Raw genomic sequence first — 23626 nt, 5'->3', positions numbered from 1 at the left:
GCCCAATGAGTTCATCGAATCGGGCCAATGAAAGGTCGTTCATACTTCTGAAGCCGACACCGTTCCTCTACGTGAGGTGCTGCGTGAGGGCCTTGTGTAATACCGACTCTCCAGAGCTCAATGAGACCGAAGCAAATTATTACAGAGAAACCGGGAGAGCGAGCGACGTGAGGAGCAGCAGTGTCTGGCTGGTGCCCCTCCTCATGCTGTCCCCGGGGCTCACGGGCCTCAGGTTGCCGTGACCCACAGAGCATGGCTCGGGCCCGCCTTCTGCAGGTGGCACAGATGACGTGGACTCGCTGCTCATGCTTGGAACCTGTGGCATTAAACTTGTTTTCCGCCCACTGACTCACCGTCTGCCTCTGAGGGGCCTTAGGACGGGGGGCAGGGCCCACAGCCTGCCTTGGGGCGAGTCCAAACCCTCTGACAGTGATCCTGCTGTGAGTGTGTCTCTTGGAACACCAGCCTTGTCACTCTTGATTGCTGCCCCTTTCCTCCTCTTGGCCTTTGAGGGCGTCGGTGCTGGAGGAAGGGACCCCGAGCGTCCCCTGTGAAGGGTAGTGCTCGCATGCTTCTGGGCTTCCTTGGGAGGGCCCAGGGCCAGGAAGACAGGATGATGTGATCTTGAGAGCCCCAGGAGGGAAGGAGTCCCCGGCATGGGGTCAGGCCATCATCCCGGGACAGCCCTTCTCTGATGGGGGCGGCACCCCCACGGCTGCTCCCACTCAGCTCCCCCACCCGGACTCCAGGAGCCGGAACATAGGGAATTCCATACAACGGACCTGGACCTGACCCGGCAAGCGGCACCGGTGTGTGGGCTCACAGGGTCGCCCCCGAGCATTCGTCCTACCTCTGCAGCTTGCGTGGCCTCACCTGGCCCGGGGAGGGCCTGGGCTGTCGATATCGCTCTCGGGCCAGTCGGGCCTCGCCCGGGAGGCCCCTTCCTCCCACCCCCACCCCCAGCCCTAGCTCAGAGGCCCCCCCCCAAGGCCTGCCTTCCTCAGAAGAGTCCTCCAGGGAGGGCCTGCCAGGCTGGTGGGGTCACAGGGAACAGCAGCCCCGACAGCCGCCTGCGTGCACACCAGCCAGGAGGCGTCCTCTGCCGGCATCTCCAAGTGGGAGCTGCTCCGTGGTTCCCCCGGGGAGCCCGCATCCCTGGAGGCAGACCGTGTGGGGACAGGAAAGCTGGCCCGGGGCGGAGAACAGCCCCGAGGAGGCTACAAGCGCCCCGGGACGGGGGCAGTCACAGGGCAGGTCGGGCAGTGGGAGTGTCCCCCATGGCCTGGGCCCGGGCCGGTGTGGCTCCCGCCTGCCTCTGTCGCCCGAGGACACATGCCCATGCACCCTCCGGGGTGAGGCACAGCGCGCCTCGGCTTGCTGCCGGGGCCTTGGCACTTCTGACTCCTCGCCCGCCCCACCCGGGGACTCCCTCAGGGAGGGGCAGGGGCAGGGAGCCGCTGCCTTGAGGCCAATGGAAAACAGACTCAGATCCCGCCGTCCCTGCTAAAACCCTCACGCGCCCTCCGGCCTGCCTCCAGCCCGAGCTGGGGCGGCTGCCCCCATCGCCCGCTCCCCAAATGAGGGTCTGGGCTGCAGGCACAGCAGGGGAGGGCAGAGGAGCCAGGGCAGGGGAGGAGCAGCGGCTGACGCGGGGGTCGGGGGGTTGCGAGGAACCGGGGCCTGTGGGAAGTGGCAGTGGCCGGACCTCTGTCCCCTCTCTGAAAATGGGAACCGTGACAGCGATAGCCATCTTGTGGCAATGCCGCCTGGTGTCAGGGAAATGCCCTGGCACCCCGAACCGTGGATCCACCCTCCAAGGGTCGGGAGCCCGAGCACACACCCCATCATAGACTCCATCCTTCCTCGCCTGGCCTGAGCTCACAGCCTGCAGCCCCGAGAGCACGCGTGCAGATGAGAGAGGAGGGCGTAGGCCCTGAGCACAGGCCCAGGCCCGCGGGCCACGCGTGGGCCCCGCCAGCTGTGCCCCCCCCCCCCCGCTTCCCTGCCGAGGAGGGGCTTGCCGGGCACCCTATCAGTGACCCTCGTGTCCTGGCCACTGGCTGCTCCTGAACTGAGCCTGCAGGCCAGACAGGCATATAGGGCCTCGGCCCCATCAGTGCCACCCTAGTTGGCTCTCTGGATTTCCCCGTTGCCACCCCCCCCAGCCCCCACGCCCCGGCTCCGGCCCCAGGACCAAAAGCGCTCACTGGTGGGACCCAGCCAGCTTAAGGTTAGTGTCGGGGTCTCCTGCACCCAGCCTGAGGCCAGGGGGAGAGCAGTCCAAGAAGGCCTGTGGGTCGATGGGATGACGCGCTCCCGCTCCTTCCTGCCCTGGTCCTCGTAGAGGGAGAGGAAAGTAGCCCAGGCCCCTGTCATCTCTTGAAAAGACAAGGACCCATCCATCTTGCTCCTTCCCCCACTCGGGAGGGGGCGAGGGCCCTACCCCGGCCAAGCCACCTGGGCCCCCGGGCCACACCCCGCACCTGCTCTCGATGCCCGGCCGCCAGCAGGCCTTGCGCAAGTGGGAGTGAGGCGCCCATCCATCTCTTTTGGCCTCCACCCTCCCCCTCCGCCCTCTCCTCCCCCTCCTCCCCCCCCTCCTCCGCCGGCCCTGACCCCTGGGCCGGGTTTCCTGGCCTCGTCCAGGGACAGCTTCTCCCATGACGCGATCGAGTCGCCGCTCCAGGCCTCCGGGCGAGATAAAAGGACTGTGCTGACCGGCGACGGAGGGAGCATCGGAATGGCCTTCAGGGCACAGGCACGAGGGTGGCGGGCCGGGCCCTGGCTGGCCCTGAGCAGGCCACGCGCACTGGGCACCCGAGCCGCTCCGGCCCCCAGGGCGGTGCTGCCCTTCGAAGCCGTGCCCCGCTGTCCCGGCAACAAGTGGATGCGGGTGCTGCAGATCTGGAGGCAGCAGGGCTCTGAGAGCCTCCACCTGGAGATGCACCGCACCTTCCAGGAGCTGGGGCCCATTTTCAGGTAAAGCCCTCCTGCCCGCCTCGCTGGGAGCACCCTGCCCGGCTGTCCCTCCCGGCTCCTGAGTCCCCGCGGGCGCAGGCGCTGTGCGTCCCCAGCGGCCGCCTGGGGGCTGAGCAGTGGCTGCTCCGTGCCCTTGACCCCGGACACCAGCCGGGGCTCTTGTGAGGCTGCAGGGCTCCCCGGACGGTGACCCGAGAGGCAGAGGGCAGAGGGCAGACGGCCGAGGGCAGACGGCCGAGCGGGAGAGGCTTCCCCGGTTAGACGGCGGAGGAGCCCGGGCTCGAGCCCCGTGCATGGCCCAGGAGGACAGAGACGCCAACGGGAGCCAGGCCGGTGGCTCTGCACGGGGAGCCCCAGGGAGGCCCCGGCCCCCCAGCAGGGCTCTGAGCTCTGTCCCTCAGGTATGACGTGGGAGGGACACACATGGTGCACGTGATGCTGCCCGAGGACGTGGAGAGGCTGCAGCGAGTGGAGAGCCCTCAGCCCTGGCGGCCGCCCCTGGACCCCTGGCTGGCCTACCGACAGCATCGTGGGCACAAATGCGGCGTGTTCCTGCTGTGAGCGCGAGTGGGGGGGCGGCGTGGGAGGGAGCGGGCAGCCCGCGAGCACCCCGGCCCCAGGCCAGTGAGGGGTGGGGAGGCCCGCGTGTCCCGGGGCTGGAGAGGGGCAGCAGGGCCACGGGTCTGCACAGCAGGATGGCCGCTTCCACGAGGGAGCACCCACTCCACCCAGGCCTCTGGAGGTGGCCTGCCCGGGCAGGGTGGCCTTCTCCCTTCCTACAGTCAGGAGGCCCAGGCCTGGGAGAGTGGAGGCACGGCCCGGCGCCCCTGGGAGTGTGTGCTGGGGCCTTGGGGCCCCCTGGGTCGGCAGCCCTCGGCCCCTGCCCCGTGGGCCCTGGGGTTGAGCACAGGGAGCTCAGGAGGGCGAGGCCGGGGTGGGAGGAGGGCGGGCGGCAGAGGGAGGCGCCTTTGTTCAGAAGCAAACTCTAGGTGGGAGGCCTGGGAGGCTATGAGCCCGCGTGTGCACCCTTGGGTGCGTGTGTGTGTGGTCGGTGTCTGCCCGGGCGTGTGAGTGGGCCCACAAGTATGCTCACTGGTCGGTGCTGTTGTAGGCGTGTGAGTGCGTGTGTGTGCCCACGATGGCGGCCTTTGGCTCGTGCTCATGCCGCGGTGTGCGTGCTTGAGCGGTGTCCCCACGTGTTGGCACGTGTGCGCGCTTCTGCTCTTTGTGTGTGCGCACGCGTGTGTGCGCTTCGGTACCCGCCTGCATGCCTAAGAGCGTGTCGTCTGCACGTGTGTGCCCAGTTTTGGGGCATCCAGGTGTGTCGTGTGCCTGTGCAGGTGGGCACTGTGGGTGTGCTCACGCACGTCGTCTGTGTCAGCGTGCGAGTCTGCCGGGGCCCGTGTGGCGTGTGCATCTCTCTGGGCGCCCGTGAGCGCGCGATCCTTGTCCCCATGTGCAGGCAGCCAGCCGTGGAAACGCTGCTTGTGCTCGCGTGTGCCTGGGAGGGCAGCTCCCTCCGCCATCCGCCGGACGGACGGACGGACGGACTGACGGACAGCGCCCTGGAGCCGGACGTGCTGACGGGCTGGGGCCCTGGTTTCCCCGGAGACCGTCTGCTCTAATGACTGCTCAGCACCCACTTGGCCAGACGCTCTCCTCCTCCTCCTCCTCCTCCCCCTCTGCCTCTCCTCCTCCTGCCCCAACTCCTGCTCCTCCGCATGCCCCTGCACCTACTTTTCCGTCTCCTCCTTCCTCCTCCTTCTCTTCCTCCTCCTCCTCCTCTTCCTCCTCCCTGTCCTCCTTCCTCTCTTCCTCTTCTCCTCCTCCTCCACATCTCCTCCTCCTCTTCCTCCTCCTTCTCCTCCTTCTTCTTTTCCTTCTCCTCCTCTTCCTCTTCTCCTTCTGCTTCTCTTCCTCGCCTCCTCTGACACCTCCTCCTCCTCCTCCTCCTCTTCTCATTCGGTACCCACTTCTGCTTCCTCAACCTCTCCTCCTCCTTCCTCATCCTCTTCTTGTTCTCCTCCTCCTTCTCCTTCTTCATCATCTTCGTCTTTCACATCATCTTCCTCTTCTTCCTAATCGAAGCATACTTCCATGACGCGGTTACATTAGTTTCAGGCACACAACATAAGGACTCCACACGGCCATACGCTGCTCAGGGCTCATCACGACCAGTGTACTCTGGGTCCCCGGCCCGGTTTTCCCCGCCCCGGCCCCCTCCCCTCTGCCAACCAGCAGGGTGTTCTCTCTGCTTAAGACTCGAAATTTTGTCTGTCTCTTTCTCTTTCTTTCTTTTTCTTTCTTTGTTTTTTTCTTTCTTTCTCTCTTTTCTGTTAATGCATTGGCTTTGCCTCTTAAATTCCACATATGACCGGAATCTTATGGTAATCTGTCTTTCTCTGACTATTGGCACTTAGCATCATACCCTCTGGATCCATCACGTTGTTGCAAATGGCAAGATCTCATTCATTTTCGTGGCTGAGTAATATTCCATCGTATATAAATGTCTGCCTCTCTCTCTAGCTTGCCCATCATAAACAGGGCTGCAGGAAACCTCAGCGTGCACGTATCCTTTCCGCTGTGTGTTTTCATTTTCCTTGGGGAAACAGCCAGTAGTGGAACGATGTTTCACTTTTTTTTTTTAAGATTTTATATATTTACTCATGAGAGACACAGGGAGAGAGAGGCAGAGACACAGGCAGAGGGAGAAGCAGGCTCCGCGCAAGGAGCCGATGTGGGACCCGACCGGGGACTCCAGGATCACACCCTGGGCCCAAGGCAGGCGCTAAACTGCTGAGCTCCAGGGATCCCCCACTCTTGGCTCTTTGAGGACCCTCCCTACCGTCCTGCAGGGCGGCTGCCCAGGCTGCATTCCCACCAGCAGTGCCCGAGGGCTCCCCTTTCTCCCAGCCTCACCAACATCTGTCCTTTCTTGCGGTTTGGGGCGGTGGCGGTGCTGATGGGGGTGAGGGGCTGCCTCACTGTAGTTGGGATCTGTGTTTCCCTGCCGATGGGTGACGAGGAGCATCTGCCTGTGTCTGTGGGCCATCGCTGTGTCCTCCTTGGGAAAACGTCCATCCGGGCCGTCTGCCGTTTTTCATGGGATCGTGTGTTTTCCGGGGTGCGGTTGCATGAGTTCCTTACGTGTTTGGATATTGAGCTCATGGACGTGTCCTTTGCCAAAGTCTTGTCCCCCTCAGGAGCTTGCCCTCCTGCTTCTGTTGACGGTGTCCTTCGCTGGGCAAACACTTCCCCGTGGGCGAAGTTCTGATAGTTTAATTTTGCTCTTCCTCCCCGTGCCTGAGGGGACCGCATCCAGAGAGATGCCTCGACGGCCCACGTCGGACACGGCCCCGGCCGTGCTGTCTTCTGGGAGGTCTGTGGTTTCGGGTCTCGCACGGAGCTCTCTCGTCCATTCCGAGGGTAGTTGTGCGTGTGGTGTAGGAAGCCGGCCGGTGTCGTTCTTCTGCCGGGCGCTGTCCGGGTGTCCGGGCACCGCCTGTTGAAGAGACTGTCCTCTGCCCGTCGGATATTCCGCCTCCTTCGTAGATCCATGGACCGCTCAGGCGTGGCCTCCTCTGGGCTTCCGCTCAGCTCTCCTTGGTCTGTGCGCCTGCTTCCGTGCCGGCACCAGGCTGGACCGGTCACTACGCTCGGTAGTGTAGCCTCACACCCGGGACTGGGGGACCTGCAGCTCTGTGGTTCGTTCTCGAGGTCGCTTTGGCTTTCAAGTCATGTTTCAAGTCGGGCTTCCATACATGTTTTAGCGTTATTTGTTCTCGATCCGCAAAAAATGCTGTTGGTATCTGGATAATGATATCGAGCGTGTGCGGGGCTCGGCCTCGCCTCGAGGGGAGCACTGGGGGGCATGGAGGGTATCTGGGCGCGGCAGTCAAGGCCTCCGTGGGAGAAAGGGCTCTCCCTGGCGCCCAAGGGAGGGCAAGCCCGGCCCTCGGGCCCTGCAGGCAGCCCCCCGCCCCACCCCTTCCCCTTGGAGACCAGGACGATGGGGGGCAGTGCAGGCCCGGCCCGGCGCTGATCTGCCTCCCCTGCAGCTCCTGTGTCTGCTCTACAGAAACGGGCCCGAGTGGCGCCTGAACCGACTGAAGCTGAACCCGGACGTGCTGTCGCCACAGGCTGTCCAGAAGTACATCCCCATGGTGGACGGGGTGGCCAGGGACTTCTCACAGGCCCTGAGGGCGAGAGTGCTGCAGAATGCCCGCGGGAGTCTGACCCTGGACATCCGGCCCAGCATCTTGTACTACACCGTAGAAGGTGTGCAGGTGCCGGGCTGGCTGGCGCCGGGGCGGGCCGGGCCCCGGCTGGGACCGTCCAGGGCCCTCGGCTGCCCTCGGGGCCCGCAGCTGCCCTGCGCTCAGCAGCGTGCCTTGTCCACAGCCAGCAGTTTGGCCCTGTTCGGGGAGCGGCTGGGCCTGCTGGGCCCCAGCCCGAGTCCTGCCAGCCTGCACTTTCTCCAGGCCCTGGAGGCCATGCTGAGGTCCACGGCCCAGCTCCTGTACCTGCCGCGGGGCCTGTCGCGCTGGACGAGCGCCAGGGTGTGGAAGGAGCACTTTGAGTCCTGGGACTACATCGTCCAGTACGGTGAGGACCTGACGCCGGCAGTGCCGCGGCACAGGGACCCGGGGCTGCCGTTCCAGCTCGCCGAGGCTGCGGGAGGGCTGCGGGAGGGCTGCGGCCCCAGCGGGGTGCTCGGGGCACCCTGGAGGCCCCCGGGAGCAGGTGGGGAGGCCGGGCCGGGCTGCGCTGGGCCCGAGCGGGCGGGCGAGGCGGTGCGGCGGGCCGTGGCGCAGGGCTGAGGCGGAGAGCCCCCCGGCCCCGGGCCCAGGCCCCTGCGTCTCCGGCCCACAGCCAACGAAGCCATCCAGAGGATCTACCAGGAGCTGGCCCTCGGCCGCCCGCAGCACTACAGCGGCATCGTGGGGGAGCTGCTGCTGCGCGCGGACCTGAGCCCGGAGGCCGTCAGGGCCAACTGCATCGAGCTCACCGCCGGGAGCGTGGACACGGTCAGGCCGGACCAGCCCTGCCCCAGGACACGGACGCCCGGTTCCAGGCGGCGCGTCCCCCCGCGCAGAGCGGCCCCCGCTCGCCCCTATTCTGAGGCGACGGAGGGCTCTGATCTGAGGGCAGGGGAGGGCGCGGGGGCCGCCCCGCTGGGGAGCCGAGCCCGCCCCTTGTGGAGCTCAGGGGCCCCAGTGCCCTGCGGCGCCACACACCTCACGCAGACGTCTGGGGCCTGGCCAAGGGGAGGGCGGTGTGCGCATGAGGGGCCCCTCCCGGGACAGGGACATGTGGCTCTCCTGGGACTTGCCCTGCAGGGGACAGGCTCAGGGCAGAAAGGGCAGCTCCGGGCTGCAGCTGGTGGCACAGCCAGCAGATGGCAACCCAGCAGGGCGATGGGGGTGGCGGTGGCGGTAGGGGGAGCAGTCCCAGTCTTCCTTGGCCCGCGTCCCAAGGTGCTGCCCTGGCACCGGCACCCCGGCTCCTGAGCAGAGGCACCGACCCTGCGGGGGGAGAAACTAGCTGAGCGGAGCCCGAGGCCCAGCCAGACTTAGGGCCGGGGCGGCCCGTTGGTGTTGAGGCTACGGGGTCAGGGCTGACCTGCCCCTCGGTGCCCAGGGGAGATCACCGCATGGGTGCCGACGTGCCACAGCCCTGGGGCCGAGGAGCAGCCTCCCCCCGGCACACGCACGCGCGCCCCTGAGCAGATGGAGCCCCCGAGGAGGGTGAGAGGCAGGCCCTCAAGTGGCTGGAGGAGGAGGCCTGGATCTCCTCTGAACTCACACGGAGCTTCCTGTGGGGATGCGAGGGCGGGGGATGAGGCAGGCTTTAGATCTTGAGGTGTCAGATCCCTGGGATCCGTCCTCCCCAGGGTGGAGGGGGAGAGGCCCATGCCCGGGGCAGACCGCCGTCCTGGGGGGGTGGTCCGGGAGTAGGCGCTTGGCCCAGCCCAGGGCTGAGCCCCACACTCGTGGCTCCTGCAGACGGCCTACCCCTTGTGGATGACTCTGTTCGAGCTGGCTCGCAACCCTGACGTGCAGCACGCCCTGCGCCAGGAGAGCCGGGGGGCCCAGGCCGGCATCGCCGAGAATCCCCAGACAGCAGTCACAGAGCTGCCCCTGCTGCGGGCCGCCCTCAAGGAGACCCTGAGGTGGGTGTGGCGGACCTGCCCTCCCCCCCCAACCCCCCAACCCCCCCCCCCCGACTGCCCGGCCCCGCCGTCTGGGGAGCGGTGCTCCAATCCTGGGGCCAAGGAGCAGCTTTGCCCACCATGCATCCCGGCGGTACCTCCTCTTCCTCTCCCCGAAGGGCTGGGGGCGCTTCTGGCTCCGTGATGCCACCTCGGTGCCCCCCTGGGAGCCATGCTCGGCCGTGTCCTCCTCCCGGGGCTGCGCAGGGTGGCGGAGCTTCATCTGAGCTCAGGAGGTGCCAGGAACGAGCTGCTCGTGACAGGCCTCCCGGAGCCAGAAGTGACCCGATAGGGTGGCGGGGAGCTCCCCTGGGCAGGCGCCCTTGTGCCAGGAGGGCCCCGGGAGGGAAGCCAGGGCCCCTGTGGACACAGCGGACCACCCTGTGGGGTGCCCCTGTCCACAGGCTGTACCCCGTGGGTATCTCAGTGGACCGCCAGGTGGGCTCGGACGTGGTGCTGCAGAACTATCACATCCCGGCGGGGGTGAGTGGGGCCCCACAGCCCCTCCAGCTGACGGCAAGCCCGGCTGATCTGTGGCCGCTGGGGCCGCCGACACTGCCCCTCCCCCGTCCGCAGACCTTGGTCAAGGTGCAGCTCTACTCCCTGGGTCGAAACCCCTCCGTGTTCGAGAGGCCCGAGCGCTATCACCCCCAGCGCTGGCTGGACGGCCGGGGCTCCGGCACCAGGGCCCCCAGCCTGGCCTTCGGCTTTGGCGTGCGCCAGTGCCTGGGGCGGCGCCTGGCGGAGACCGAGATGCTGCTGCTGCTGCACCACGTGAGCGGCCCCGGGAGGCGCCACGCGCGGGAGCCCAGCCTGGGGTGGGGGCTGGCGTGCAGGGCGGCCTGCTGGGAGCCACTAGCTTCCCCTGGGCTGCAGCCGGCCCACGCGCCGGGGGCCAGGCAGGCCATGCAGCCTGGGCCAGGACCTGGGGTGACAGGCTGTCCAGCGACACCCGCGCCTCTGTCCTAGGTGCTCAACAACTTCCTGGTGGAGACCCTCACCCACGAGGACATCAAGATGGTCTACCGCTTCATAATGATGCCCTCCACCCTCCCCCTGCTCACCTTCCGGGCCATCCACTAGGGTGTCGCCCCACTGTCGGGCCCCCACGCCGCCAGCCCCATTGCCTGACCCCGGGCCAGTCCCGTTTGCCCCCTCGGGCCCTGCTTCCTGAGCCACATGGTACAGCTGGCACCTAGCACAGAGGGTCCGCGGGAGGATGCCTGGCGGCAGGCCTGGTGTGTGCCCGGTGGCGCCAGCACCCTCCCTGGCAGTGAGCACCCTCCGGGGGCCTTTGAGGCCCTGTCACCCCGACGCTAGGCCCTGGGGCTTCGGATGTGCACACCCCACCCCCCGCCTTGCCTCGCTGTCCAATCTCTTAGCCCCTGTGTCCTCTGCCCCCTGAGGAGCTGCCAACCTCGGGTCCCCGTCCAGCTCGGTGCCATCTCAAGGGCCATACTCTGTGCCTGCAGTGCGTGGCCGGTAGTCGCACCACCCCCACCCCACCCCCACTTGTGCTCTGTCCACGTGGGCTCCTCCTGGCCCCGCGGGGCTCTGGGCTTATGACGGAAGCCCCCGCCGAGGGCCTGCACGAGCGGGTCAGGGTCGAGTTGACTAGAACAACAGCCACCCAGGAGCTCACGGAGCCGACGGGCCGTGGAGACGACTCACCAAGCAGGGAGGACGGTGAAGTGTCTGGCTGGCCTCGGGGTGACCTCGGAGAAACCTCTAGAAGCAGGCTTGGGGCGCCCTCAGCCAGGCACAGCCACACGCTCCCTTGAGAGAGGGCCTCTGCGTGCGGTGGCCGCCCGCCCTGTCAGAGCGGCCCCTCGGGCCGGACCCCGTGGCAGGAAGGGGCTTTGAACGGCGGAGAGCCTGCTGGGGGCTCCTAGCTGGCAGCAGCGAGCAGCCTGTCCCAGGCGGCCCGGCGCAGGGGACACCCCCGACTGGAAGGGGCTGAGGCACGGCTGGGTGGGGGCCACTCCGCTCGGCGTCCCCGGGCCCCAAGAGAGCCGGCCCTGGGCGCCCAGCCGGGCAGCGGGAGGAGGGGCGCCCCCAGGCTGCGCCAGCCCTGCCTGCCCCCAGGGGCCCCTCGGCGGCATCTGTCCCCACGCTGAGGTCCCGGAGGAGGAAGAGACCTGGCGCCCTCGGCACGCCGTCGCCCTGGAGGAGGGCTGCTGCCCGCGGCGTGGTCTTCCCCCGGCCCCGGGCAGGCCCGGGCGAGGGGGACGGGGAGCCACGGAGAAGAGCGGGGCTCCCCGACCCCACAGGCGCCCGGCCCTTCATCGCCCTCACCACGCGAGGACGCCCAGCTCACGGGCCCCGGGGAGGACCCGGCAAGGTGGCACGGGCTGCGCGGGCACTGGCTGGACGGGGTGGCTTCTCCCGCCGCCCGACAGTCGCTGCTTTATCGGAGGCCCTGCTCCGTGGTGGCGCGCGGTGGCCGGCAGGCCTGGGATGGCCGCTCCCCGCGGGGAGTGTGCGTGTGTCGCTCTGTGCAGCAGGGCGCACGGCTCTGCCCCTCCTCCAGCGGCCCTGGCAGGGAGCGCTGAGCTCGGCCCGGCCTCGCGGCCCGTCCAGGGCAGAGGCGCCACCCGATCAGGTGGGCCCGCCCCGCCTCCTGTGCCCTCCCCCACCCCACCCACCCCCACCGAAGGACCTTGGGGTGGGGGAGCTGCTTGGCGGGGAATCCCCCTGCCATTAAAGGGGGTCTTGGCCCCGAGCCGCGCCTGGTTCCAGCGTTCCTGCCGATCCGGGGACGGACGCCAAGTAGGACCGTCCTCCGAGGGTCCTGCCCTGCTGTGGCTTCTTCCGCTTACCCGCGCACGGCCCCCCTGCACGCCCAGGGCCGTGTGCGGTGTTCACTGCCCGGCCTGGGGGTCCCCCGAAGACGCCCGGGACGGGAATCCCCAGCCTCGCGGGGCTCAGCTTCCTCGGCTTCTCTTGCTCCTGCTGCACAGGACCCGTGGCTCCACCTTCACCTCGGCCATGGCCTTCCAAAGTCCCCGATCCGTGGGGTCCCAACGCAACCTCTCGCCCCGTCGGGTCCTACACCTCGCGTCCTCTCCCCCAGATATCGGGACCCACCCTCCCACCCCCGGGGGCTGCTGTGCCCGCTGCGCCCTTGCCCGTCATTCTACCCGTTTTCCAGGTTGAAGATGTCCTGCCCTTTGTGCCAGCCACGCCGGGCAATTCTTTGCTACGTGTGTGTGTGCAGATTTATAGTTTCTAGGAGGGGAAGGACTGAAACAGACTCATCGGCCTCATGACGTGGTCAGAACCTGAATACCCGGGCTGGAGGCAGGGCTGGGGGGTGGAGGATCCGTGTCACACGCCGTCCTGGTGCCCTGGGGGAGCAAGGGGCACACGGCATGCGCCGCAGCCTCCCGCCTGCATTGTGCCATCACGCTCTGTGTGTAGATGTTTTTGCACTTTCTTGCAGAAATATTTGCCCGCCTACTAGTAAGAGAGGTCCAGAGTGGCTGGCTGTCGCTTTTGCATGTAGTAGTTATTGGACCGCAAGGAGAGTGCCTGCCAAACTGTCACATGGCTATGCACAACTTTTATCCCACCAGTTAGCACCTACTTATGGGGCATTTTGCACTTGTCAAGGGCTGTTAGCCATGAGAAATCCAGTCCTTGCCCACTGGATACGGCACTGAGACTAATGTACAGAAACGGGTGCTAACATATTTATTTCACTATTTTTGCTAATATCAGAAATACACACAACATTGTTTGCTTTCAAGAAAATATTTGGCGGGCAGCCCAGGTGGCTCAGTGGTTTAGCGCCGCCTTCAGCCCAAGGCGAGAATCCGGAGTCCCAGGATCGAGTCCCACTTCAGGCTCCCTGCATGGAGCCTGCTTCTTCCTCTGCCTGTGTCTCTGCCTCTGTGTGTGTGTGTGTATGTGTCTCATGAATAATATAAAATCTTTTAAAAAGGAGAGATTTGGCAATTTTTGGTGTGTCCATTCTTTGCAGCGCCAGCCAGTAAGAAACCAAAGAAGAAAATGAAGTTCCGTATGTGTGTTTGTAACAATGATGTTCTCTTCGTATTAACCAGTCAGGTCACAATTATACTGGTGTGCACACGGTTTCACACCTTCTTGCAAATACCTTCCTCCACTCCACACACTCATATACCACATGTACACAGGTATATTATACTGTATTTGAAGCAGAATGTTAATAGTGAAGAGAACAATCTAAAACCTCTAGAGGGACACCTGGGTGGCTCAGTGGTTGAGCATCTGCCTTTGGCTCAGGTCATGACCCTGGGGTTCTGGGATCAAGTCCCCCATCAGGGTCACTGCATGGAGCCTGCTTTTACCTCTGCCTGTGTCTCTGCCTGTCTGTCTCTATCTCTGTCTCTCATGAATAAATAAATAAAATATTTTTAAAATATAAATAAATAAATAAATAAATAAATAAATAAACGCTTCTAGAAATCATAGACAAGGGTGCCTGGTGGCTCAGTGGTCTCAGCCTCCGACTCTTGACTTTGGCTCAGGTCATGATTCCAGGTTCCTGGGATGGAGTCCCCCATTGGGCTCCCTGCAGGGAACCTGCTTCTCCCTCTGCCTGTGTCTCTGCCTGTGTGTGTGTGTGTGTGTCTCTCATGAATAAATAAATAAAATCTTAAAAAAAAAAAGTCTGCTTCTCCCTCTACCCACCCCATCCCCTTCTTGTGCTCTCTCTCTCTCTCTCTCTCTCAAATAAATAATCTTAAAAAATAGAAATCATAGACAAATGTCAGCTGCATCTGTGACGACGACAGCATTAGATGTCAGACGTGAGAGCAACGCGTTCACGATGCACAGGGGAAGGACCACTGGGTGGGGACGAGCCACGAAGAGCCATGAGCTCCTCAGAACGTCGCTGGAGGAATAACTCCGATTTTGCTTCAAGAAGAGGAACTTGACCCCTGCGGGCTTGCGAGTTCCAGCCCCGCGTTGGGTGTAGAGCTTACTTGTAAGGAAGAGAAGGAAAAGGAACGCGAGCTGAGCTGTGCTGCAGGATCCAGGCCTGGGGCAGCGGCTGCAGGATGTGGACGCACTAACCGTCCCGACCGCGGGGCCCGGAAGCGATGACTCCTCGCTGTGATGCGGCTCCGGTGTAGGCCAAGGACGCTGTGTTGGGCCTCGGCCTTCTGTCCACAGCCCCCCCCCCCCCCCGGGCTCCTGGGCGGTGCCAGGCGACCTCGGGCAACCCCGGGAGCTCCCTGCCGGCCCGCCGAGGGCACCCCTCCGGGAAGCCCGGGAGGCCTGAGCTTTAGTTCCTGCTCTGTGAGCCTGGACAGGTGGTTTAACTCCTGTCTTCCAGATGTTTCCTTAATCTGCTAAACAATACTGAAGGCATCATAACCCCAGTAGCTATGAGAGCACTTTAATATACCAGCCACTAGCGGCTTCAAGCACTCCCGTGGTACCCGTTCCAGTTTATAGCCACGACGGGAATCTGTCATTCTTCCCACCGTGTCCATCAGCAAACCGGAGCCCAAACATGAAGATCTTTGCCTGAGGATACAAGGCTACTGGGTGGGACAGTGGGGATTGGAAGCCTCGTCCCTGTAACGGGGCCCGGGTCCGCCTCCACAAAGCCAGGCAGCGGGAGGCGTCCCTGCCAGCAGGGGGCAGGGGGCATGAAGCCGAGCCGCTCCGGGGACGCGGACCCCAGCTGGGCGGCCCGAAGCACTCCAGGTCCCCCTGGAACCGGCTCCAGCATTCAGTGGGGTCTGCGAGGCCCGGGGTCCTGTATTCCCTCCATGCCTCAGCAGTTAAATAGGAATCATGCAGCCCCCTCGCCCCCAGCAGACTGGGCTAGCACAGCTTCCCAGAGAGGGACGCCACCGGGTACCCATGACGTGGGGAGAGCTGCGCTCAGGCCCTACACGCGTCCCCGGGGGTGGCCGGGCCCTGTCCAGGCGGAGCTGCACTCAGGCCCTCCCACCTTCTGGTGTCCCCGTGGCTTCTCACCCAGGTGGAGCCTCCAAAGGTCCAGGGTCTGGTGCTCAGGCATGCAAACTTTACGGCCCTCCTTCTCCTAACTGCTATCAGGTGAGATTTGCCTTTCCCTTATCTAAACAAAATCCTTATCTGTTTCCGCTCAGAGGCTCTATATCCTTATGAAGATAAGGGAGGAGAACCTCTGTCCCTCCTTCCAGGTGAGATCTGGGAGAGCCGCCAGCACAGAAGGCCAGGGCTGCCTGGAAGGCTCGGCATTTACAGGAAGCCAGCCAGGACGCCCCGGAAGGCTCAAGGCTCCGGGAGGGTGTGCACAATCCCTTGTGGCAGATGCGACGAGGGGAGCCACTGGCCTGGTCTCTGCTGGGGTGATGTGCCTACGGTCACCTGGGCACCACCAAAGACCACCAGCAGGAGTAAGGCTGGTTCCTTAAGAGGCAAGAGGGAATGGCACTCTTAAGTCAGCGGTCCGTCTGCGCAGCAGTGAGCCCAATCACAGGAAGCCCTGGGGTTCCAGAGTGGCCCACACCGGGTACAGGTCTCCCCAGGACGGCAGGATGACCCACAGTCTTCCAGGAAAGGACCCATATCTGGGGGAAGACAGAAAGGGCTTGTTCCCACTGAGCCAGGCATCAGGCATGACAGGAGAGGTTCCATAGGAGCCTCTGGGGACCTCACCCCTGCCGGACACCACTCTGTCTACTTTGGGTTAGGATCCAGGGCAGCAAAGACGCTGAAAGTCCCAAAGTGTGTCCCTCCCACCCCACACCAGGCCCTGACAGGAGAGCCTCCCCTCACCAGACACTTAGCTTCTCACTGACCGGTCAGGAGATGCACAGACACGCCTGCTGTGCCAGAAGTGGCTTTGAGCGGGTCGCAGAGTCCGACTCATCCGTCTTCAGAAGCACCACCTGCCTCCAGTTTAGGGGGGGGCATCCTGGGCTCAGAGTGACGCCACTCGCCTGACACAGGCAGCCATGGAGGGACCTGCGGTTCGAGGAGGGAGCCCAGGCTCACATCCTTGGCCACCAGAGAAAGCAAGGGGCCACTGTGCCACACCTGGCCTGACCTCCTCAGGGCCGGGCCCGCAAGGCCGAGGGGGCAGCTGGCTGGGCAAGGAGGCAGCAGATGCGGAGGGCAGAGCTGGGTGCCCTCCATGAACGCAGACCCCACCCTCGCAGAGGAGCTCGGCTGTGGGAGCGCCCCCTTGGCTGACCCCAGAGGACAGAGGAGGACTGAGCGAGCGCCCAGGCGACCTCCTTGCCCTGCGGCCGCACACAGCACCCGCCCCACTCCTCCCCTGTCCCCTGGTCTTCATCTGAACCCCTCAATCATGCTTCTGGAGTCCAGCATCCCCAGGGCGACTTCTCCAGCAGGTAAAGGAGGCATGAGGTCCATGCTCTGAGTTACCTTTTGGGGTCCAATGTTTTCATTTGAATGAAATGTTTTCATTTCAATTTTTTAATGACAAAGAGTTGTAATAATAATGTAAATATAATAATACACATAATAATGTATTATTATATTATGTCATGCAATATATCACGCAAATGTAATAAATCCAACCTGCAGTAGTGTTGCAGTCATAAAACAAGCGGTGTGGGGGTGGGGGTGGCTCAGTCAGTGGAGCATCTACCTTTGGCTCAGGTCATGATCCCGGGGCCCTGGGATCCAGTCCCACCCTGGGCTCCCTGCTCAGTGGGGAGTCGACTTCTCCCTCCGCCTCTGCCGCTGCCCCTGCTCATGCTCTCCCTCTTGCTCTCTCTCTGTCACATAAATAAAATCTTTAAAAATAATAATAATAAGCAAAAGTCCCTGAGCCTTGGTTTAAAAAAAATTAATTAAATTCATTGTTACCTTTTCTTTATGGAGACAAGAGCCAATGACGGGACAATGCCTTGGACCCACAAGATCAGCAGCACCAGGCCCAAGGAGCCTCAGCTGCTCGGTTGAGTTTCCTGCTGTCTCTGTCTGAGGCCTCTTGCACACGCTATTCTCCAAAGGACGTCACCACTGATGGTGTTTTAGAAGCTGCACAAACAGCAGCTCATCTCAGCACTGAATATGCACTTACTGAGCACCTACCATTCACCAAGTATTCCTGTAGGTTTGGGTTCAGAGCAGATTCCGAAGCAGACCTTTTCTGCATGGAGTTTACGTGCTAGTCGGAGCCAGCACACTGATGACCGGGCAAGGGATGCATCCAGGGTGTGTGCGCCGAGGGCCGGGTGGCGCCCGGGAGCACGGGGCGCGCTAGCTCAGCTGAGGATGTCACGAGCCTCTCCCAGATCAAGTCACCATCTTCTCACTCAATTTCCAAGTTTTGATTTTTTTTTCCTCAACAAGGAAGCAGGAGATGGAAATACATTTTTACAAAGACACGTGAAGCCACAGACAGAGGAGCCACCCAGGAATTCAGTGACAGATGATGGAGGGCCCGGAAACCAAGCCAAGGGGCACTCAGAGCAGGGGGGGGTCTCCAAGAAGGAGGGAGGGACGGGGCGCTCAGTGCGGGTAGGAAGGAAGCGCGGCGGGGACTGAGACTTGAAATGGACCCCTGGGAAGTCACAGGCGAACATGAACCAAGTCAACCAAGTCGTGTTGGTGGCATGATGGGCTGCAAACTCTTCTAGAGCAGCTTCAAGAGGAGAAGACTAGCGACAGTAGAGAAGATTCGCTGGCATTTTGCTCTAAAAGGAAGTAGACAAACGGGCGGGTGGAGGGAGGGCTGGGCGGGATATGAAAGCTCAGGGGAGAAGGGCGTCACCCAGCACGTTGATCCGCCAGTGGGGGCAATGCTCTACCAAGGGGGCAGCTGCGGTGCAGGAGAGAGAGGAGAGATTCCAGAAGCGTCCTCGGGCAGACGAGAGGGGCCGGGTGCTGGTGGGGAGTGGGAAGCTGGCCACGGGGCTCACCTGGAGCAAGGGGGCGGGGGTGGGGGGGGCATAGTCAGTGACCTTTGTGGCACGGCCTTTGTGAGGGAGCAAGAACTTCGCTTCTCAGAGCTGGCAAGGGCCCTGCCTGCCTGACCAGCCCTGGCGGGCACCCCACCCGCCCTCCCTCGGGGCCTCAGGGACAGGGAAACCGGGAAGAGGGGAGCTTCAGGGACTCTCTCGGCTTCTGGGACTTCTACGGGAGCCATCTGGCTAGAGGGCAGTGGGAGGAGCTGGGCGCCCCCCCCCCCCCCACAGCCCGCGGGATGGTGCTTTGCTTCCAGCTGACACGGTGAGGCAGTGGCGCAGGAGTCACCCGCTGCTGTCCGTACAGGCGTGTGACAGGCTCCTCGCGGGCAGCCCCGAAGCTCCTACACGTGCACTGCGTTCCCACCTGATCGCTCTTCCCCAGGAGCCTCGGCCCCCACCACCCAGGTCCTGACCTCACTGATGGTCTCCCCTCCGCTGGGATCCAGCAACCCCGTCCCGAGACCTCATCTGGGAACCTGCCATCTGCCGATCTTTTTCTCCCAAACCCCAAACCCCACTTGCCCTCAGGAAGCCCCGTCATCTCTCTAGGCCCCCCTCCCCGTGCCACCCACACAGCCACGTTCAGCCTTCGGGCCCCCTGGGTTTTGTGTTGTTTTATTGTTTTCTCCCTACCGGATCCTGACTGACCTTCCTGACCCGACCCCACCCACACCTCACCTTGGGGGGGGGGGGGGTGTGAAGGAGTCAGCCATTGTCCCAAAGTTCAATCCTTTATCACCATTAGGTTTTATATCTTGAGCAAGTCACTGGCCTCATCTACATCTACACCCTCGGGTACCGAAGAATGGGGTAATTAAGCCTTAATTAGGTGTCATTTTATATAACACACCTGGAAAGGTTCCAGAATGGAGTGGAAGCTGACGGTAAGGCCCAGCCCAGCAACACTTCCTGCTGGGACAGATGCTCCGAAGCCCGGCTGGGGGGCAGAGGCAGCGAGGGCTCATCCTCCGCGGCCAACACGGAGCCACGCGCCCCACTTCCACCGCCCGCAAGGCCAGCCGTGAGGACGGGGAGCCAGGCCTGTCGCTGTCCCCAGAGGCGACACGGCACGCATGGCCAGGAAGGAGAGGGGAGCAGAGGCGGCCGCGGAGGTCCGAGCGCCGCTCCGGGACAAACCCACGCAGACCGCGGCCTTTCACTGCACACGGTTAACCCGTGTGGGCTTTCAAAGGAAATTCAGTGCGGCTGCGTCACGGTGCTGCTCAAGCGCCGCTGGCGCGGGCTTCGGGGCTCTCAAGAAACAATGTGCAGGCGCCCTTGGGGCGCTCGGACAAAGCCACACGCCACTCTCGTCTGGAGCCAGCCTGGAGCTGGCTTGGGTGTCCCGTCTCCGTCAGTGTCCCCGGCACTTCTGACTAGTGGAGCGGGGTCACCTGGCCACCCACTGCAGCAGGGGGGCTGGGAAGTGTAGTTTTCTAAAGTCCACGGGACAAGGCGCCCCACAGCGTGGAGAGCTATCAAGCTATGAAGAGGGACCGGCCACACCCGTTGGGATGGCTGCCCTTAAATAAAATGACAAGTGCTGGGATCCCTGGGTGGCGCAGCGGTTTGGCGCCTGCCTTTGGCCCAGGGCGCGATCCTGGAGACTCGGGATCGAATCCCATGTCGGGCTCCTGGTGCATGGAGCCTGCTTCTCCCTCTGCCTGTGTCTCTGCGCCTCTCTCTCTCTCACTGTGTGCCTATCATAAATAAATAAAAATAAAATTTAAAAAAAAAAAAGGAAGGAAACGTTGACACCTGCCTGCCTCAACATGAATGAACCTGAAAAAATAAATGAAAATAAGCCATCCACCAAAAAACAAATCCTCCAGGAGTCCACTCCGTGAAGCACCAGCTGTCGTCCCGTTCACAGAGGCGAACAGAAAGTGGACGAGGGGAGCCAGGGGCTGGGGGTGGGGGGCAAGGAGTTCGTGCTTGAGGGAGACAGAGGGACAGTGCCCAAGACGGGAGGGTCCGGAGGTGTGCCAGGGCAAAGGGCGCTCGGCAGCATGAATGGGCTTAGTGCCCCGAGACCACATACTTCAAAATGCTTAAAATGGTCAATTTTATGTTATGTGTATTATAACACGATTTTTTAAAAGATTTTATTTATTAATTTGACAGAGAAAGAGAGCAAGCAAGCACCAGCAGGGGGAGCTGTGGACACAGGGAGGAGCAGGCTCCCACCCGCCAGGAGCCCCAGCCGGCCTCGATCCCAGGACCCTGGGGTCCTATGACCCGAGTCCCAGGCAGACACTTCGTGGGCGGAGCCACCCAGGCGCCCTGTATATTTTAGCATGATTTTTTTTTAAGATACAAGGAGGATATTCAGAGGTGAGGCCTCCATAAACACAAGTTATGGCCTTTACGCAGGTGTCCTTGAACAAAGCCCTCTGGCCTGCAGCCCCCACGGTGGCCCCTCCACTTTTTCCTCTCATGGCTCTTAAGCCAAAAAACCCAGCCAATCTACCCCAATCGCCTCTCCTGGGGTCCCTCTGCTCTGCTGCTCTCACCTCCAGTCTGCCCCCCTGCGGGGGGGGGGGGGGGGGCAGGGTCACTCTCAATCCCCTTTGGCTCGTCTCTCCCCACGCAGCGCAGCCGCCTGCCACTCTGCGGCTTCCCCTTGCTGCTTCCTCCATTTGCCCACGGGCCCGAAGCCCCACGGCCCGAAGCCCCACGTCCCTGAGCTCCGGGTGGTGAGGCCTCGGCTCCCGGTGCCCTTGGCAGCCGCCTTCGGGTTTACAGAGAGAGCCGGCGAGCTCCGCGCCCGGCCCCGTGGGCACCTCTGCTCCTTGAGCTCCGGGGTGTCTGCCTAAGGGGCCCTGGTCTCCGAAGCCACGGAAGAGCGGGTGCAACCTCTCTGAGCGCCCGTACCAAGCCTGCTCTACGGCAGGTGCGTCTCGTGGACACACGCGCGACTGTCGGGGTAAGATCAACACGGAGACTTCGCGCCTCCGCGTTCCGAGAGGCGCTCGGGGCTGCTGCCTCCTCTCAACCACCTTTGCCCCAAAGACCCCAGAAGGACCTAGTGAGTCCAGGCCCCCTTGCCTCTGCCCTTGGTGGGAGACTTGAGGGGCCCGCCGGGTGCTGCCTACATGACTTGCTGAGCCTCCTCGGGTGTGGGTGTGGCAGGCAGGGGGAGCTGGGAGGCGTGTCCAGGACAGAGGTGACTGACTGGCCGGAGGAGGGGGAGCCCACTGAGGAGAGTGCCAGCTACATAAGGGCCAGCCCAGCCCAGCCCGGAGCTCTCTGGGAGGTGCCAGGTGCCAGGATGAAGGCTGCTGCTCTGCTGGTGGTACTGCTGTGCTCAGGTGGAGGTGAGACCCGGGGGGGCCGGGGGGCACACCTCTTCCCGGCCTCGTCTCTCCCACCTCCTGCCGTGTGTCTTCTGCTTCACTTTCTGACCCCTTCCTTGGCCCACCCGACTTCCTCCTCCAGGGGCCTCTCCTGACCTCCCTGGCCCTCCCTCACCTGCCCCTCCTCCCTGGAGCACCTTGATTCTGCACCCAAGTGTCTCCTGGCTCCCGGGCCCCGAACGGCAGATTGGGACCTGCCTCCCTTCCTGCCACGGCCTGGCCCTGGGGCTTCGGCACACTCGGGGGCTGACGCAGACCTCTTACCCTTCCCAGCCTGGGCCATAAGATGCCACAACTGCACGAACCCTAACGGGAACACCTGCTCAGGACCCGTAGACTGCCCCAGCAACGCCAACGCCTGCGCTTCATATTTGCTGAGTGAGTCCAGGCTCTGTCTTCCTAGAAGTTAAGAGGGTACGGTGGGACTCGAAGACCTCGGCAGGGGTGGGGGCGAAGGACAGGGCGGGCTACTACCACAGCCCAAGAGGTGTGACAAGTCTCACTCTACACAAAAAGCCTGAAGTTAGAAAAAGTCCCCAGGGGGATTTCCTGTGAATCCAAGTGTGGCTTCACAGTGTGAGCCAGACCCTGGCCGCAAGGGCTCCAGCCAGGGGCGCTGCAGCCAGCACGGTTCCCTGGGCACTGCTGGGGTAGGTGCCAAGGCGGAGAGGTCCATGGGCTCTCAGGACTCTAAGATAAGTGCATTCTGGGGTCAGGAGGAAAGTTCCAGTCACAGTCAGTGACCCACAGCCTCTGGATGTTTCTTCCATGTGACAGATGTCAAACTGCCAGACAAGACGTTGGACACGGCAATCAAGACCTGTATGCAATCGTGCGAGAGCCTCAACCCCATGCCATCCCGTGCTTCATCCGGAGCTTTAGTCAGCGATCTACATGCCTCCATCTACTGTTGCAGCACCAACCTGTGTAACCGAGCTGGGGGCCCAGGGCCAGGGGCCACCACCGTGGGCCTGATGCTTGTGGCCAGTGTCCTTGTCACCCTCCTAGGGGCCTCCCTGTGACCCAGAGGTGCGGGACATGATTGAGGCAGCACAACCCAGGACACCCAGACCCCTAAGCCCCTGTCCCCATCAGGCTGTCTGTGAGCTCATAAATTGAAGACAGAGTACAGAGGAAGTGGAGGGCCTGGTGGGGTGGTTACAGAGGACCACGCCCATTCGCCCCAGATCTTCAAGGCCAACAGAGGCACCCCACCCCAGCACACCAACGCAGAGAACCTCCTGGAGTCTTTGGCTTTTTCTGGGTGTCCTGCCCGGGGCCTTCAGCCATCAGTGCCAGGCCTACCACAGTCCTCGGGGAGCTGCTCCCCCAGTTGTGCAGAGACTTTCCGTCGCCCTGGGTGGAGTGTGAACCCAAGGCCTGACTTCCAGCCCAGAGCCACTGGCCAGGCTGGGGCTCCACCCGCAGCGTCCCCTTCCTGCGGCACCGCTTGTCCCTGTCCGACCCCCTGCCCGTGCCCCCCACTTCCCCAGGAGTAGCTCTGGAATAAAGTTCATGCATGTCAGTCCTGCCTCAGCATCTGCTTCAAGGGAACCAAACATGAAACCCAGCTGCGGGCCCTGCCACGACCTCGGAGCACAGGAGAAGTGTCTTCTGTGCTGGGGTTCCAAGGTCTCTGGGCGCGTAACTCCTTCCGCCTTATGAAACCGTTAAACAAAACCAAAAAGTGTGTAATTTGTGTGGCACCAAGGCAGGTGGACAGGAAGTACTTGGGAGGCTCAGCCAGGAGTGACATGGGTGCCCTCTGGAGACCATGAGGTCACGGTCCAGGGAGCCTGGATTTGGGCCAGCCAGAGCCCAGTGGCCTGGTAGCCGCCTCCTCCTCCTCCTCCTCCTCCTTCTGAGCCAGTGGGGGTGAAGTCCCAGGGCTTTGGCTGCAGTTCCTTGGCGGCCAGTGGGAGCACCTGCAATCCCAGGCACATTGCGTCCCCAGGCCCCAGAGTCGGGCCGGCAGAGAGGGTGGCTGTGGAGGCAGGAGGGTATCCTTCACGGCCCCCTGCACAGCAAGGAGAGCTGGGGCTCTTCCCAGGGACCTTACTAACCGTGAGGGGAGAAGTCACTCGGCCAGGGGATGGGGAAGGGGAGGTCTCGCCTCCTTTTCTCCTTTGGTCCTGAAACAGCCTCTGCAAATC

At 63.1% G+C, this 23626-nt stretch overlaps 2 protein-coding genes across 2 annotated transcripts; both read left to right on the top strand.

Annotated features, from left to right (window-relative positions):
* Positions 1-2725: 2725 nt before the first annotated feature.
* Positions 2726-13135, top strand: LOC112911200 (cytochrome P450 11B1, mitochondrial). Its single transcript, XM_072733707.1, has 9 exons — positions 2726-2979; positions 3381-3536; positions 7058-7257; positions 7381-7584; positions 7852-8006; positions 8985-9151; positions 9595-9673; positions 9767-9964; positions 10160-13135. Exons 1-9 carry the CDS (start codon positions 2741-2743, stop codon positions 10271-10273), a joined length of 1512 nt encoding a protein of 503 aa, XP_072589808.1. The 5' UTR covers positions 2726-2740; the 3' UTR covers positions 10274-13135.
* Positions 13136-21291: 8156 nt separating this feature from the next.
* Positions 21292-22998, top strand: LOC140595031 (lymphocyte antigen 6B-like). The gene is made up of 3 exons (XM_072733621.1): positions 21292-21434; positions 21747-21851; positions 22251-22998. The coding sequence occupies exons 1-3, from the start codon at positions 21389-21391 to the stop codon at positions 22493-22495; spliced, it is 396 nt and encodes a 131-aa protein (XP_072589722.1). The 5' UTR covers positions 21292-21388; the 3' UTR covers positions 22496-22998.
* The last annotated feature ends 628 nt before the right edge of the window (positions 22999-23626 follow it).

This window comes from Vulpes vulpes, chromosome 13 (assembly GCF_048418805.1).
Source record: "Vulpes vulpes isolate BD-2025 chromosome 13, VulVul3, whole genome shotgun sequence".
Classification (NCBI taxonomy): Eukaryota; Metazoa; Chordata; class Mammalia; order Carnivora; family Canidae; genus Vulpes; species Vulpes vulpes.
This window is presented reverse-complemented; position numbering and strand designations above follow the sequence as displayed.